Source organism: Crocodylus siamensis, chromosome 8 (assembly GCF_052110815.1).
Source record: "Crocodylus siamensis isolate JL-2025a chromosome 8, ASM5211081v1, whole genome shotgun sequence".
In the NCBI taxonomy this organism is placed as follows: Eukaryota; Metazoa; Chordata; order Crocodylia; family Crocodylidae; genus Crocodylus; species Crocodylus siamensis.
This window is the reverse complement of record NC_143402.1, coordinates 12,725,566-12,743,151: the sequence shown is the minus strand read 5'-3', so window position 1 is coordinate 12,743,151 and position 17,586 is coordinate 12,725,566. Positions and strand designations below refer to the sequence as shown.

General features: G+C 42.4%; 1 protein-coding gene across 1 annotated transcript in view; it reads left to right on the top strand.

Annotated features, from left to right (window-relative positions):
• The window catches only part of TENM1 (teneurin transmembrane protein 1), a 508,339-nt gene that overhangs the window by 319,659 nt on the left and 171,094 nt on the right, over nucleotides 1-17,586 (top strand). The window contains exons 7-10 of the mRNA XM_090059290.1: nucleotides 8,003-8,202; nucleotides 9,669-9,879; nucleotides 13,427-13,528; nucleotides 14,859-15,053. Of these exons, the coding sequence (XP_089915416.1) occupies nucleotides 8,003-8,202; nucleotides 9,669-9,879; nucleotides 13,427-13,528; nucleotides 14,859-15,053 (708 nt within the window). The remainder of the gene's footprint in view (nucleotides 1-8,002; nucleotides 8,203-9,668; nucleotides 9,880-13,426; nucleotides 13,529-14,858; nucleotides 15,054-17,586) is intronic.

Below are 17,586 nucleotides of genomic sequence, written 5' to 3'. Positions count from 1 at the left end.
ATGAGATGAGACATTGCTACAGCAATCCTAACTGAAAGAATATTACACCCCAGGACAGGAGCCTTACAAATCAAAGCAGCGCAAGTGGAAAGAGATCATATAAGAAAAATAAGCAATAAAAATATATAAAAGAAGGCAACAATGCTGTTGTTTTTTATTATTTTTTTCCCTTAGAATGGATTGATGGTGAGTTACAGTAAATACTGTAGACACAACTGTATTTGTGCCCTGATGCAATATGGGAAAGGGCCAAGGAACCTTAGACAGCTTATTCTCAACTATATTAAATCACTTTATCAATATACTTCAGATTTAACAAAAGCTTTTCTGAAGCATTTGGCTTCTAACAGGGGATTTATGGAAAGAGTTCACTACATCAAAGGACAAGCTAAATTACAGAGTTACAAATCATGTTAGATGTTGGAGACTGTGTGCATGTGCGTGTCTCTAGGGCCTCACCGGGGTAGGTAAAACCCAATCCACCCCACGCTTTGCTCCTCAGGAACTCCAGTGCATGGAGGGTGCATCCCCTGGATCCACTGCTCAGTACTGGGAGTTGGACTGATTTCCTGTCTCCTTCTCTCTCAGCCCGTTTGAGGTAGTTTGCAACCTAAGGGGCACTAGTACTCCACGCACTTGGAGACACACAGGAGAACAGCTCTTCGGATCTCACCCAATTCATGCACGTGTTCTGGGTTTTGAGTTTTCTCCCCTGGTTTGACTTCTCGTCTTCATTTCCTGTCCTTCCAACCACCTCACCCATCACACTGGGACCAGATCGCACCTGCCAGTGCTAAGGCAAGGGGAAGCAAGACTTCAGCACCTCAACAGCTCTCTGCTTAGTACTCAGCAGTTTCCTAGAATGAGGACGCCTTCCTTCTCAGGTTCTTTGGTGCACCAGAGGCCCAAATTAGCACCTACAGACAGATAACACATATAGCGCATTACCACGGACATGGGAAATGGCAGCATGAGCCACCCAAGGCACACTGGGGTGGCTATTGCCTTAGCTATATCAAAGCAGCAGGGTCCATAGGTGTGGAGGCAGCTCTGCAAACCAGAGGAATTTTTCAGAGCTGTACCCCTCCCAAAATGACAGGAACTCCACTGCTGGGCATAGCTGGGTCCGTACTGAAGGCTTTGCCAGCAGAGTTAATTTGGTTACTAGGTGTGACCCCAGCTCTGCCAGCAGATATTTGTACCTTTGTCTCCGTTATAATCTCCTTTATAAAAGAGCACAGGAGACATCAGGCGGCATACCTGGAAGCCTGTTGTTCAGCTATGTATTTCTACATCAGCATCTTTCATTTGGATGTAGAGAGTGCACAGCATAGGTCTTCCTGATAATGGATAAGGGGTGATATTTCCCCTCTAAACTTGAAACCTAAAGAGATGTTGCAGCGAAAGATAAGAACTGCCAGGCACTTGTGCTGTTCATGTACCGCTCCATGTGGCAGTCCAAGAGAGCCTGACAGCCTTTGAAAGCATATATTTTAACTAATCTTTTAATGAAAATCAAATTTCCAAAGTGGCAAAGCAAGTTTAGAAGACATTTTGTAACATGCTGACCTGTGGCTATGAGTTAACATTTTAATACATGATTAAAAACCCAGACATCTTATTGATGCTGGTATTTACCGGGGGAGCACAAGGAGATTGATTGTTACAGGAATCAGTAATAATCAACCCATGAGTACTTTCTTGTGAAGATAATTGGCACCTTGCTGTTCAGGTTTTTACATTCTTGAAACCATAAGAGACCTGCGATTAAGAATCCGTCTTCTGCTTTTAGAATTACAAAACAGTATGTGCACAAAGAATCGTGGAGGATTAAAGCTGGTTAGTGAAATTTGGCGGTTGTACTAAGAAGAGTGTTTAGAAAAACTATAAAATTTTAAATAGAATAATTTAACAAAGAGGATTTTTGTATGCACACAGTACTCTGAGTCGAGGGCAGATCCAGGAGGGCTGCGGTTGCACCCGCTCTGTTACCTGCTTCACCCAGACTTTACAACCAGCTGCATAGGAGGGGCAGTGGCATTTCTATTTGGTCGGTGTTGAGAGAGTCAGTTGACTTCATGGCTCATGAACATCTCCCTGATTCATGCTTATTTCTCTCCGCTGCCTGGGTTTAATGACCCTCTCTCCTTTTCAGCGGTTTTCATGTTCCATCCTTCAAACTTCTGGAATTTGGCTGCCTATTGGTTATTCCTGGGAACGCCTGTTTAACAGCCCTGCAGACTCCTTGTACCGCTAGCTAAAAACTTTTAACTCAGATGTGATAATATTACCTTAAGCATAAAAATGACTGACAGTGAAGTATTGGATACACTGCCAAAATGGCTCAAGGAGGTCTGAATGAGGTGTACCTTTAACTGTAATGACGACGGAACTAATGAGACAATATCTTGTGACTATTTTGATTATTTTTTCCTAGTATTATTTTTTAATCTAATATATAATCTAGCAAATTAGTGCGCATTCCAATAGTTATATTTGTTTTTGTTTTGATCTTAAACTGAATAATACAATGCTGGCTCCCTAGTATTAATAGTAATATGTCTGTTTTCTCTTTAACTGGAAAAAAAATTGTTGTGATGTATGTGAGGCGGTGCCACACCATTTCCCTCCTTCCCCCCTTCCTCCCTCCCCTTTTTCAAAATCCTGACCTGCTTATATTCTGAAGTGAGTCAGTGCCATTCAGGATATGTTTGGACAGCAAGTCTCCCCATCTGCAAAGCTTTTTTTCCTGAGTTGTTCTTCTTAACAGACTGGCTGACGGCAGCATCCTGAGGGATAGTCAGCATGGGTTTGTTGTGAGTAGGTCTTACTTGACCCATCTTATTTCCTTTTACGACCAGGTGACCTCTTACCTGGACAAGGGGGAAGAGATTGATGTCATATATCTTGACTTAAAAAAAGCCTTTGATCTGGTATCCCATGATCATCTCTTGGCAAAACTGGCTAACTGTGGCCTCAGCCTCACCAGGATCCGTTGGCTGGGGAATTGGCTCCGCGGTAGGACCCAGAGGTTGGTGGTTGACGGAAGTCAATCGTCGTGGTGCTCTGTGACCAGTGGGGTCCCTCAAGACTCTGTTCTAGGGCCTATACTATTTAACATCTTCATTAATGATGTAGACATTGGTGTCAGAAGCGGACTGGCCAGGTTCGCCAGCGACACGAAATTCCGGGGCAAAGCGTCGACACCTGAGGACAGGATGGTGATCCAGGCAGACCTTGACAGGCTCAGAAAATGAGCGGACAAGAACCTGATGGTGTTTAACACTGAAAAATGCAAGGTGCTCCACCTTGGGTAGAAAAACTTGCAGCATGCTTATAGGCTTAGCAGTGCTACGCTGGCTAGCACTATGGACAAAAGGGACTTGGGGGTCATGATTGACCGCAAGATAAATATGAGCCTTCAGTGTGATGCTGCAGCTAGTAAAGCAAGCAAAAACCTGGCTTTCATCCATTGATGCTTCTCAAGTAAATCCCAGGACATCATTCTCCTGTTGTACTCAGCCTTGGTAAGGCCGCAGCTGCAGTACTAGTCCAGTTTTGGGCTCCACTATTCAAAAAGGATGTAGAGAAGCTTGAGAGAGTGCAGAGGAGATTCATGTGCATGATCAAATGTCAGGAAAACAGACCTTATGATGACAGGCTGAGAGCTATGGGACTCTTCAGCCTGGAAATGCACAGGCTCAGGGGTGATCTGGTGGCCATCTATAAGGTTATCAAGGGTGCTGACCAGGATCTGGAGGGACCAAGGGATAACAAGGTCAAACAGTCCCAAACTCTTCCAGGACCGTTTCAGGCTGGACATAAGGAAGAACTTCTTTACTGTCCGAGCCCCCAAGGTTTGGAATAGACCCAAGGTGGTTCAAGCACCTACTTTGAATGCCTTCAAGAGACATCTGGATGTTTATCTTGCTGGGATCCTATGTTCCCTGCTGACTTCCTGCCCGTGGGCAGGGGGCTGGACTCGATGAGCTTCCAAGGTCCCTTCCAGCCCTACTGTCTATGAATCTATAAGACAACCCTGCAGTAATTAGATACTATATATGGGGAATTTATAAATTTCTTACAATTTCCAGGTGTAGAATCTAGGTGCTGGAGGTTTGCCTCAAATTTGTCCCCCTCCTATTTCTACAGCTGGGAAAATAAATCTGGGGGATCAGGTAGCCCTTTGCTCCCTACTTCCTCCCGCCCCCAACCTTTTCCCCTGTCATTGTGGCTCTACCCTTTTCTCCTCCCCATATTGCCATACCTTGCTCTTCCTGAGCATGTGGAAGTGAGGAGCAAATTTAAAAACAAAAACCTTGCAATTTAAACATGGCTGTAGCAATTTGCATATAGTACCCATTCATCCAGAACTGATGCATGTTACCTTTATTTTTTAAAACTGCTGCAAGTTTTAACACAGGTGTTTCATAAACACAGTTTTGAGCAGCGCTTCGTATAAATTTTTTTAAATATATTTCTTTTCAAGGGCCAAATCAGTCCCAGATTCAGTTGGGCAAAGTCAGGTTCCAAAATTTGACAGAGCAGAGTTCAGCCATCAAGTGTGTGGGGCACTGCCAGCAGGCAAGTGTCCTCCCTCCAAACCCATTGGTCTGGGGCTTCAGATATTCCACAAAATCCAGGCAGGCATCCTACATGCAAGCCCCAGGCCCAGATGCTTGGGGTTCAGATGTCCCTAGTCTTGCTTGTTTGATCTTAGTCAAAAAACTCAATCATGGTATCTCCCGTGCCAGGTAAACAATGTGTGGTATTAGTCCACAGCCAAAAAGCTCATGGTGTACCCTATAGTTCACTGCACAGCATTTCAAGTCATGGTGAGCCATAACATTGCACACCCAGAATCCCTCTGTTGTGCCCTGTCTCAGCCTGGCACATATGATTAGTGTGGCCCCACAGCTCAGCACTGCTCAATATGTGTATACTCCAGATACCCCCCACACAAAGGATCCAACTGCTAATCAGCCCCCACTCATGACTGGAACTGGGTGTTCTTGTCCTGGGATGCCCCAAAAATGTATATGCAGATGAGGCACGGGGCAACCTGGTACACCTTTACCTCGAGTTGGGGCAACACTTATCATATGCTGAGAGAGGAGGCAACAGAGAGCAATGCCGTGGCTCACCATGACTTGGGAAAGAGTCTGTGGTGAGGGGAACTGCATTTAATGGGCACTGCCATTTGTCTTATTCAGACAGATTGCATTAACATATCCTTATAGTAGGTTCCCAGTCATGCTTGCCTGGCAGGAGAGATCCCATGATCCTCTCAGTCAATCAAGTGTAGTTATAGGGTGAGGTCTGTCCCTTTCACTCTGGGCAGGCTGACCCCTGCAAGCTTCCCCAAATGCAGGAAACTCAACTGAACAATGTTGTGGTAATGGGGTACTTCATTCCTACTTTCCCCATGGCTCGCCCCTCGACCTTTTAGCTTGGAACAGGCAAAACTAGGGAGCATCCAAACCTCAAGGCCTCTGGGTTGGGGGCTTGTACATAGGATGCCTGCCATGTATTTGGGCAGTTATCTGAAGCCCCAGACCAATGGGTCTGAGAAGGAAGATATTTTCCCAGTGGTAGAACCATACAGATTTGAATTGACTCTGCTCAGTCGAAATTTGGAACTTGACTTTGGGCTTTTCCCAATAGAATTCAGAATAGATTTGGCCCTTAAAATGAAATAAAAAAACAAACCCATGTGTTTTATAGCCATACTCAGTTGGCTGCATTTAATCAACTTCATAGTCGGTTTCCATTGCTGAGCACATGCTGTTGTGGCAGCAGTTTAATTATAGACAGTGTATTCAGTGATATTTCTTTGTATGTGATTATAAGACTAGAGGGTTTTTTCCCCTATACCAATTGGGGGGAAAGTCTCTTGTCTTGGGATCAAATAAATATGTTAATATTGCAGCTAAACAGTGTTAGGAAATTAGGTGTTTTATTTCACTTCCTTTGTAACAGTGTATGCCAAGTGACTAAGACTATGTATGCCAACATTTATTTCTTCCACTTATAGTGAGGTAAAACTAAAAATAGGAATGTTTAAAGGATATGTAAATTTAAACTAAGACGTCCTCTGCTGAAAAAGAATCAGGTATCCTTTGAGAGATACTGTTTCAAGATTATTAGCACTGACACACAATTCAGCCAAGCCTTATTGCACCACTAAAAAATATTCTGCTTGCAACTGTATCTATGTCTAAATCATAACAAAGACATTGTTCAATGAAGCAGCAGGCCTATTTGTTTTGGTCTAATTATCATATTTATAGAATACTAACTGATAATGCTACTATCTTTAAAAGCAGTATTGTGTCCTTGACCTTACAGTTATATCCTGAAAACCTCCTAATTGAATTGCTTCAATTATGATGTGTCAATACCACAAAAAGGTTCCATGGTGTTTTACTTGGCCTAGGGTAATTGCGTGGAAAGAATCATTAAGATTTGCTGTCTCCAGAGTACTCAGGAAAGGGAACTGGAGAAAAGTTTAGGTTCACTCCAAAATATTGTTAAAGGACCAGTTAGAAGTTATTCTAATGCAAACTGAGTAAAATATTTCTTTCTGGTTTCTTAGAGCATTCATCCTCTACTCTGATATTGCATGTTCCACATTTGGTCCCATTGCATTGTTTTGTTCACGTCTCGCATCACTAGATTGAGAACCACCTCCTGGCTCCTGCCCTGGCTGCGTTGCTATATTCTGGTGACACAGAGAAGCCACAGATCTGGCAGATCCAGAGTCCTGGGAATCCCTCTTCCCTAACATATTAAGGCTGTGTTCATAAAGAAAGTTATCTGCCACCCACACTTCTCAAAACCCATGTGGGATCTCACCAAGGATCTTTATGCTATTAATACGCTAAGGGAAAACCCAGCCACAGCTTTCCTACAGTTTTCTTTTTTAGGTAGCAGTTTACCATATTCTATATACATTTTGTATTATTACTTGTTCAATACACGGCTGTGTGAGATTCCCATTCAATTCCTTTCCTTTTGGGCCTGTGTGTTATTGGGTGAGGCGATGCATAAATGGACTGGACTCCTGAGGTCAAGCCCATATATTTTAGGTCCCAACGTAGGATCTTATCCTGCTTCTGCTCAAGGGCCTGAGATCTCTGCATTTTTTTTTACAATTGAATTAACTTTGATGGTAGCAGGATTGATCCATGATCTGCTGCCAGGCAGGATGCTAATTGCTGGCAAGCTGTAAGAAACATAAAGGTAGCGACACAAGCCAGCAAAGCAAGCCAATTCCGATTCAGTTTGGCAATGACTTCTGTGCTTCTTCCACTTCCCTGCATATTTCGGTACTCGCGTACCATTGCATGAAGTTACATACTGTAGGTGTCTGAAAATGCACTGCTAGGTACAATGAAACTGTGCCAAGTATCTCTTCGGATTTAATGCCTGCTTTCATCCTTATGCCCCATTATCTTATATCTGTCTTCTACATGGCAGGTCCAACCAACAACAGATGGTTTTTTTTATATGTTTCTAGAACTAGGTTATCGCTATCATAATAAGCTCATTAGCAATAGTGGCTAGGAAAAATCCAGACTTGGCCTTCAGCTTTCACCACCAGACCCTGATGGTCTTCCTCCCCATCTATGATGGTATCCATTAATTCAGTGTACACGGCATCCTATCAGGCTGCAGTCTGGAATAACTGTCAGCTCTCCCATCTGTGTTCTTTTAGTGCATGCTTCTGCTAAAATGTTTTGTTTGTGAATCCTAAGACCTACATGCAGTGACTCCCGTTTTCCTGGCTACGCTGAGACTCATTTGCCTCGTGTCTCTTGCCTTGTGTATAGCTGTAAATGGTGTTTGCAGATCAATTAATTTGGAGATCAGTTGAATAATGCTTAGCTAATTTTCTACATCGTATATGCTTAAAAGCTGCTACTGATTACTCACCTACCCTCGGATTTTCATTCTGTGTGTATACAGCATCTCACTGTTTTCTTTGTTTCTGGGAAATTAGTGTTTCAGAAAGGACGGGCTATAGACACAGGAGAAGTTGAGATTGGAGCCCAAGTTATGCAGACCATCCCACCAGGTTTATTCTGGCGTTTTCAAATTACCATCCATCACCCAGTGTACCTGAAATTTAACATTTCACTGGCAAAGGACTCTCTGCTGGGAATTTATGGCAGAAGAAACATTCCACCCACTCACACTCAGGTAATAAATAATAATGCATAGCAGTTCTATTGTGCTTTACGTTTTCAAAGACCTCTGTGGATATTAATGTTCAGAACATGATTACAAAGCCAGGAAGGGATGCTTAGATGTAAATATTAACCTTTATCCATTTTTCTCTCCCTTCTAATGGTCCAATTGCAATTCAAGACTAGGCACAAAGAGTGGATAGCAACGGGGCTGTTAGCAATACTAAGTACCTCTATGCAAATTAGGAGGAGACAATTCAGGATACTGCTACTATCTCAGCGGGATACTACCACTGCTTTGTACAGCCATAGAGCTGGCCAGACACCAAGGGCAGCTATCCCCTGGTTCATCCTTCAGGTCAGCATGGTGTGATAGCTATAGATAAAAGAAAAAAAGCTTCAGTCTTTTTTGCAGCTGAGTTCCCAGTAATTACTTAACCTTGTGTTAAAATGATATGCAAGTTCTAACTTTTAATCATAGCATAAGTTGTGAATGTTTGCTCCTAGTAAGTTTTGAGAAGGAAATCTAGCTAATACTATTCATATTGAGATATTTTCCTGTCTGCCATGTTTGGAGCATTAAGTTAATGTTTCTGAAGTTTAATGAGAAGCTATCTGAGTTATGATGGATCAGGATCACAGGTCAGGGGAATATCTAAACATTGTTAATGCTCTCCTGAATTCTTGTAGTAGGTCCATGAGAATTTTAGTCTCGGGGCGATAACTACTCATAGCTCCTATGGCCTTTTCTGAAGTTGTAACTGTTCAGCATCCTTAAAATATCAGATATCGCAGGTATCTACAAATACTCCAAATATTTTGTGTTTTCATTAAATGGGTTGGTTTGGGGGTTTTAAAAAAAATGGCTTCCATTGTTTCAAATGCATTGAAGGCCTGATCCAGCACCCTTAGAAATCAACTGACCCTGGCCTTATAGGTCAGTTAGCAGCTCCAATAAATATTGCAAGTTTTTCCGTATCAAGCTATATATTTTTATGTGTATTAGTAAAATCAACCACAAAGAAAAAGGGAAAGTGTATGTATTCAGTATTTACTAGGGCCAAATGTCTTTGTATCTCAGTGTCAAAACTTCAACTCCTAAATCTTCATGCTGGCACCTCAATCTTGTGGATGTCTAACACAGGCACTGAAGTTTAAACATTTTACAAAGTTGTAATACAAAGGTGTAATTTTGAAGTCAAGTTAAAGGAACAAGTTTGGATTCAAACTGCTACAATATGAAGAGTAAGATCACATCCTAAATCTCTGATCAGTAATTACTCCTTGTACAGAATGAAGAATTGAAGCTTAATAGCCAGGGTTGTACAACTCGCCTATTGGCGAATGCTCAGTCAAACAGCCCCTTGGAGAGTTACACTGTCTAACCCTTTTTGATTGAGACATGCATCGTAACTTTGCCTGGTTTACAACACTATAAAAATACTCTGGTTAAGATAATTTTTCCCATTATTATTTCAGTTTGATTTTGTAAAACTGATGGATGGAAAACAGTTAATTAAACAAGAGCCAAGGAACTCAGAGGAGTCTCAGCATGCGCCTAGGAATCTGATCTTAACCTCACTGCAAGAGACAGGTTTCATTGAATATATGGATCAGGGGGTTTGGCACATGGCATTTTACAATGATGGAAAGAAAATGGAGCAAGTATTTGTGCTAACTACAGCAATTGGTAAGAACAATTATGCTGCCATTCTTATTCACATTCTTGTATTAAAACGCTGCATTTGAAAAAAACTTTTTGAGCCTAATTCTAGTCTGACATGGACAATTTTACTGAGCTATGATTTGATTGCCTTCAGAGGAGATGCTTCTGCTTTACTCATGCATAAGAAAAGAATCAGGCATTAGGGGTGTGCAAAGCGGGCAGTATTCGAATCCGATTCGGCCCGATTGAGGGAACAGTGATTTGATTTGCTGATTCGGGTCACTGTCCCAATTCAGTTCAGCTTAATCTGAATCTGAGGATTCGTTTCTGATTTGGAGAACGAGCGATTCAGCCATAGACACAGCTTTATATGTTTTTCTACGTACCTCAAGGTACCAGGTGTGGCTCGTGACTGCTGAGATGTTGGGACGGATGGAGCATCCCACAGGAGCACGAGGGAGAAGTGGACCGGAAGTACTTGGCCATTGGCTGCAGGGGAACCCTGGCTGCCCCGCCCCCCCCCCCCCCCCCCCCCCCCCGCACCATACCCAGGAGGCCACCGGTCACTGAGCCATGGGGCTGGGGTGGTCCTCCACGTGCTCTGCGGCAGACCCAAAAGTGGACTGGAAGTACTCCATCCGCCCCACCATCTCAGCGTTCACAAGCTGCACCCGGTACCTCAAAGTATATAGAAAAAAACATATAAAGCTGTGTCTAGGGCCAAATCTTCAAATCTACCCGAATCAATTCAGAGGCTTCCAATTCAATTCAGAGAAATTAATGGGTCTCCTGATTTCAATTCGGAGATTTGGCCACTGAATCAGGCTGAATCTCCTCCGACTCAAATCAGCAACCGGAGCTTTGCGCAGCCCTATTAGACATTCCTATATTTAAAAAATTGACATTATCAGGCAATTAAGTAGGCAATTAATGAATGATATCTCTTAACATCAGTATAAACGTAGTGTTGAATGCATGAGTACCTTCTGGTGATCTCTTGCCAGAAATTAAAAAGGGAAAATTTGCACAAGCTTTTTTATGCAGGATCTGTACTCCCTGAGAAATATCTGTGATCTTGGTTCTCCTTCTCTCTCTTGAGGAAGAAAAGATAGAAGTCAGCTTTTGCACATTTTGGGTGAGGAAAGAAAAATCTACCTGCTACAGGAGGCTCCTGCTGTGACCTCTTGGTGAATCAAACCTTTTGAGGGGCTTAATATTTTCCTGGCTCTGAATATTGCTGGTGGGAAGTTGTAACAAACAGTATTTGTTAAAACTTTAATTTATGGCCAAGTGCTTTGGAATTTATGGCATTCTTTGTTTGCTGTAAGACTTTAACCACTTTGCCCTTTAGTTAACCTGTTCAGCCATATGTTTAGCAAGATGTCTTTACTAGTAATGGACATACCATCTGCTCTCTCTAACAATTAAATTCTATTTTTACTCGATGCTAAAGACCTTGATGTATGGGACAACGGAGAGTGCCATTCAAACAAAGATGATCAAGGACTTGCCTCAAACTAATCAAAAAGGCAGTGAGGAATTGCAGGGGGAATTTCCTCATGAAATAAGCTGATGCTTCTTATGTTTGGAATGGGAAGTGAGTCTCTTACAAGAAGAAGAGACATGATTATGTAATCCTTCATGTCCAATAGACCCATAATTTAGTATTAAAGGAGTTTGCCCTGCATTCTTCCATCTCCGGGAAAGCTGAAGGTGAATTTTGCTTCTGCTTGGAGGCAAAAGCCTAGGTGGAGGGGAAAAAAATATATATTTATTTAATAGATTGATATCCCACCCTCCCCAAAAGAGGCTCAGGGAGGCTGACATGTTGCTGACCTGTTTGAAATTATGTGAACTAGTTAACTTCTACCAACTCTGAACTCTTTCCTACTCTTACACTTCTCCCTGATTATCCTCCAAAATCCTGGCATCTTCGTATAGATGGTTTGAATTAGGCTTCTGGCCCAGTCGTCTTCTCCACACGCTCAGAGGAAGTATGTAGATCGAGATTCACAGCTAATTCATTCCTCTACAAAAGAGATAAACAAATGCACCAATCTGGTGCCCGCAAACCCTGGGAAAGTCCAGAACTGATCTCAGCTTTGCAGGTTGGGTTGGATGCTAGCTTCTCTTGCTGTCCCTGTACTGTGTTTGCACCAATACCTTCCTTAGCAAGGCCCCTGAAACATAGTCTCAGAGGAGTCCATACAACCTGGCTGCTTTATCTTCATATGCAGCACCGGCTTTGCCAGAATTCTTGTTGACTACCTGTTGAAGGCAATTGTAGCCAGGCTTTTCCATTGAGTTTACTGAGAGACCCTAATGTCAGGGGAAAACTTGGACTTAAAGTAGTTTCCGGAACCTGTGAAAAGGCCTATCATCTGTACTGCAGAGGAATTGAGTTACTATTTAATTTAAATATCAACAGTTGTGTATATATTTTGAGTTTAAAAGTAGATTTAGTTCATTACATAGGGCTGCATTGCTTAAAGGTGAAAGCTGCAGTGGACAGAGTCTCTTCCTGGAAGAGCATCAGGCTGTTCTTCTGCCTCTCCAACAGAATTTCTGCTTGGGGAAAGCGTGTCCCATCTTCGGGAGCCCTTCTTGTGGTGAGGTCAAAGGCCCTTTTATACCTCTCGTTATTCCCTATCACCAGCCAGTAGCCCTTGTGCTCACCTCTTCTCCTGAACTCAAATTCCCTCATTTTAGATACTGCCGTCCATAGTCTGCTACCCTTCCTGCTTCCCTTCTGGGAAGGGTCCTACAGGGCTCCGCCATGCTTAACTGAGGTTAGCTCTCGCAGTGGCAGCCTCACGTTTGCACAGCTGCATACATTTCACAGCGTGATCACGTATTGTTTTTAAGCTGCTGTGTAAGTTGAAATACTTTGTAAAATGTGGATTTATATGAAGAAATATTAATCGGTGAATGGACACGGATCTGTAATCTATAGGGACTTCTTCCCCAGAGCTAAAAGATGGAACGAGCTCCAAACTTTAAATCTACGTTTAAAAGAAATGTACTTGTGGAGACGGATCTGGGTACTGCTTTAGGGAAAAGACCTTGGTCGTGTCACATTTTGCTAGGCATATACCTTGCACATTAAACTATACTTTATTCTTGTTTTACACAAGAGTTAATCCATCTCCTCAAAATAATTAGCCAGAGACTTCAATGAACGCTTCCTCCATAGAAAGTTCTTTCTGCTATAAACAGATTTGAAACAAATTAGTGAGACAACAAAGGAAAGAGTCACAAGTGATTCTCGACAGATACTTAGATTCTTCTTTCTAATGTTTTTAATGGTGATGAATTTAACATGAACACTTACTTTAAAAGCTTTCCTTTGTAACATAAATGCTGCACTTGTTACATCTAAGCTGTCAAGACAAAAGCTAATATTTGTAAGTTGCTGAAAGAAACTTTGTCTTATGCTGTCTATGCCTGAAGATGAGCAACTTGCTGCTTGTTTGTTTCTTGAGAGGTGTCCTGCAAATCATGTTGCCAGAAGAGCTACTCATTTCAAATGTCAGCTCATTCTTTTTGTATTTATTCTTTTCTGTATGAATAGAAATCATGGATGATTGCTCTACTAATTGCAATGGGAATGGAGAATGTATCTCAGGTCACTGCCACTGTTTCCCAGGATTCCTTGGTCCTGACTGTGCAAAAGGTAATCTTCTGTACATCGAGTCAAAGCACATGACAACTACTCTTGAAAGGAGCTGACCACCTATATTGGATGTCACGCTGATATCACAAGAGCCCTAAAGCCCTTTCTTCAGCCAGAGCAGAGACGGCACAGAAGCACACTGCAATTTTCTTCAACTGCAACCATTGTGCAGTTGGTGCTTTACCCTCATTCCTGCCCCCCTTCCCACCAAACACATATGCGCGCGCATGCGCACACACACACACACACACACACACACACACACACACAAATACAAATATATGATTCCTAGGATCCATTGTTTCTCCCATGCTTGCCTTTTCGCTGGCCACCCTGTAATGGAAGGTCTCTGACTCTTAAGTAGCATCTAGTATTTAGTTTATTGTTGCTTAAAACTGACTAGGTAAATTGTCTGGCTTCAGGATAATAACAGGTGGCAAGCTACTACTTCTGTGGCATTATTATTGGGATTCGGAGTGAAAAGAAAAATCTAAAGAAATATAAAAATGGGAGTGGAAAGGGATTTTTTTTTTTCTCCACAATCCTAAATTTCACCTGCTATTTTAAGGTTTCAGAGTTAGAGAAAGAGAGAATATTGGTTCACTACAAAAATTAAGAGTGAACTATCTGTATTTCATATAAATGGCTATGAGAATTGGATAAGGAGTTGAGTACCGTCAACATGTCACGCTGATATCACAAGAGCCCTAAAGCCCTTTCTTCACCCAGAGCAGAGACAGCACAGAAACACACTGCAATTTTCTTATTCATTGTCCAAGTATGTGTTTGGAGGTCCTCAAATCTATTTTACTCATCTCTCAACTCTAATCTTTACATTATAGTTTGAGGATGGGTTGTGTAATGGGTTGTACAAAGGCTTTCGTCCAGATTGTTAATGTACCTCCAAAGCAGTAGTGACCAAACCGTCAATAATCTTAAGGTCGTTCAGTGGTATAAAGGAAATAATATGATGATAATAATAAGGAAGAGATAATAATATCCCATTTTGGTTCACATTTAACAGGTTTTAACATCACAGAACCCATACCTTCAGTTATCGCTAGCATGTATCATTGTAAAAAGTCTTAGTAAAGAGACCACAGTAAGCATAGACGGAGGGACTGATCTTTGTCTCTACAGCTGTTCCTGTTAGGTCAGAGTTAAGGGATTAGTGGAGCACGGTGGGGAAGCTCGTACTCCTGTGAAACATGCTTGTTGACAGAGAGTTTGCATTCCATTTTTTGCTCTTTCATAAGCATTAAACTCTATTGCAAAAATGTAATATTATATACCAAATAATGATAGAAGTGTAACGGATGTTCATCTTTAGACTCGTGCCCCGTGCTGTGCAGTGGTAATGGGGAATATGAGAAAGGTCACTGTGTATGCCGGAACGGATGGAAAGGAGCAGAGTGTGATGTTCCAGAAGAGCAATGTATTGATCCGACCTGCTTTGGCCATGGTACTTGCATCATGGGAGTCTGCATCTGTGTCCCAGGATACAAAGGAGAAATTTGTGAAGAAGGTTTGTGCCAATTTTGCTGGTTTTTAAAGTTTTTGTATATTATCAATATTAAATATTTCATGCCATTGATATTTTTGTTAGTGTTAAAGTTATTGGATATTATTTTTACACTATTTAGTTATTGTAGTGGTCTACTGGCAACTCAGGATTTCTGGCTCAAGAAGGATCTCAGATCTCTCTTTCCTTGGGATGTCGGCTAACTCTTGGTAGCCAGGTCTTAGTGGCAGTAAGCTCTGCCCCTTTTTTCTTCCGTTTGATAGGCCTTATCCCCTCATCTTCTGAAGACACAGTGAGTCTGCTTGTCTTTGCTTCTACCACTCTTTCTGTAGCCAGGCTGGCTGTTTTTCTCACTCTCCCCAAAAGGACTTACTGATTTTCTTTCTGCCTCTGAATTGAAGGAGCAGACACATGATTAAAAAAACCCCTCTAGATCACTCTAAGGACATGTCCAGATGAGCATGAACGTTTTTTTCCCCGGGGACAAGTAGCAGCAGCACACCTTGTGCCTCTGCTACTTGTTCCCGGGGAACGCCCATGCCACACATACTCTGGCATGTGGCAGGTTAACCCGGGTGGGGTAGTTTAGGCTGGGGCAGGAGCTGTGCTGGCGTTCTGGAGGCTCCTGGGGCTGCAGCCACAGAAGGAAGCCTGGATGGCAGCTGGAGCGTGGCTCCTGACAGCCAGGTTACGGTTTTGAGCAGTACATACTACCACCGCATGTGCCACCCCACTTTTTGGCATATGTTTTTTTTTGACCCAAGGATCTCCTAGGGTCAACCCTCCCCTCCCCCCCCCCACCCTGCATGTGTGGCATGTGGCACCACAGAAGAGTCTGCAACAACATGTATTGCCCTCATTTGGACACAGCTTAAGTGTCTTAAATCCAGGATAAAGCTACCCAGAAAAAAACCTTTAGTAAAATAATGCACCCGCATAAATTCCACTGGTATAGAGGTCACCTCTCTGCTTCTGTCCCAGGGTAGTTTTTTGCTGTAAGAAAACAGGCTGTTATATCCTTTCCTGCCATGTAGCAGTCCAGGTAGATGTTACTATAGACCACACTTCATGAATGAGCGCAGCATAAAAACAAAGTATATGTCCTCTAGATGCTAAAATGAAATCACGTAAAACGTGGCTAATCAAAGAGGAGGAAATTGCACTTTCAACAAGTGGATCAACTTCTTATGGTTGTAACATTGAGCCATCCTTGTACTCACCTACTGCAGAAACCAAGTGCTATTTACTTGATACTATTAACATTCCTGAGATATCTCATCAATCACAGCAGAAGTCTTTCCCAGTGTTTAGCTCTGGAAAACAAAGTAATTCTTTTTGATCTTACTGGTTGGATGATTTTCACTCTCTCCATTATTCTGAAGCTAGAGACGGCATAGTTTGTTTTTCATGCTATAGTTCTTAAGTGTAAAGTATTTTTTGACTATGTACATAGAGGAAGTTTTCAGAGGGCACATCTGGACATGAAATTATTTTGACACAATAAACTGTGGCGCAGTTCGCCATGGAGTTGTTTGCTCCAAGGCACAGCATTTACAAGTGCACCCGGGACTGCAGAAACGTTGACCTGGGGCAGTGCAGCCTGGGCTGGCAAGGGGCTCTGAGGGTCAGTCTGCTAGCCCAGCATTTCTCCTGCCTGGATCAGCGTGCTGCAGAGGGGCTGGCTGGGTTATCAGTGCAGGACTCCCCGGCAGGCAGCCCGCCCACACTAAAGCACCCTTGTGCCCTAGCCAGCCCCAGTCACCATCTACTAAAAATTTCACTAACATCTATTTTTAGGTACCCTTTCAACAGTAGCAGCTGCAAAACTATAAAAAGGGTCTCTCCGTTTTTTCTAGTGCAGAACATTCATTTTCCCAAGTTCATAACTTAATCACTAAAAATGTACTCCAGAAAAATTGGGGAGATAGAAATAAACTTTGAATCCACTGCTCAAGGATTTCAATTCCAAGGCATGATTGCTCAAGAAACAGTCCCCGGCCTTTGTCACCGTGGTGAAAATGCTGTGTGCAAAGTGTTTTGCAAAGTGTCAGGTTCTGGTGGGGAGAGCGGGTTGTTTAATTAAATTTTAAGGTAAATGAACCCAACTGTTCTTGAGCAATACAAGATGGAGAAAGTTTAGAAGCTGTGTAGACTTGGTTGACACAGTCATTCAAAAATGACTTTTAGAAAAGAAGAGACCACTCTCTTACAGAAATAACCCTTGGGATGGTCTCATGTCTTTCCAGAAGCTGTTGCGGCACATTCATAATAATTATTTTTCAAAGAACTATAATTATGGCTAATTTTAAATCAAGCTAAAGGGTATAATCCCATACCATTTTACAAGATCAGCCATCCATCTCCTATGTGTGAAATGAATACATGTCTGAGAGAGGCCCTGACTGCTGATGTGTGTCAGTGAGGCCTGGTGCCCTGTGGCCTGTTAGAGGAATGGTGTATTTTTGAGGATCGTCTAAGGACTTGAGCCTGTGAGGACACCTTGCACTTACAAAGCACAGTGAAATCAGTGGCAGCA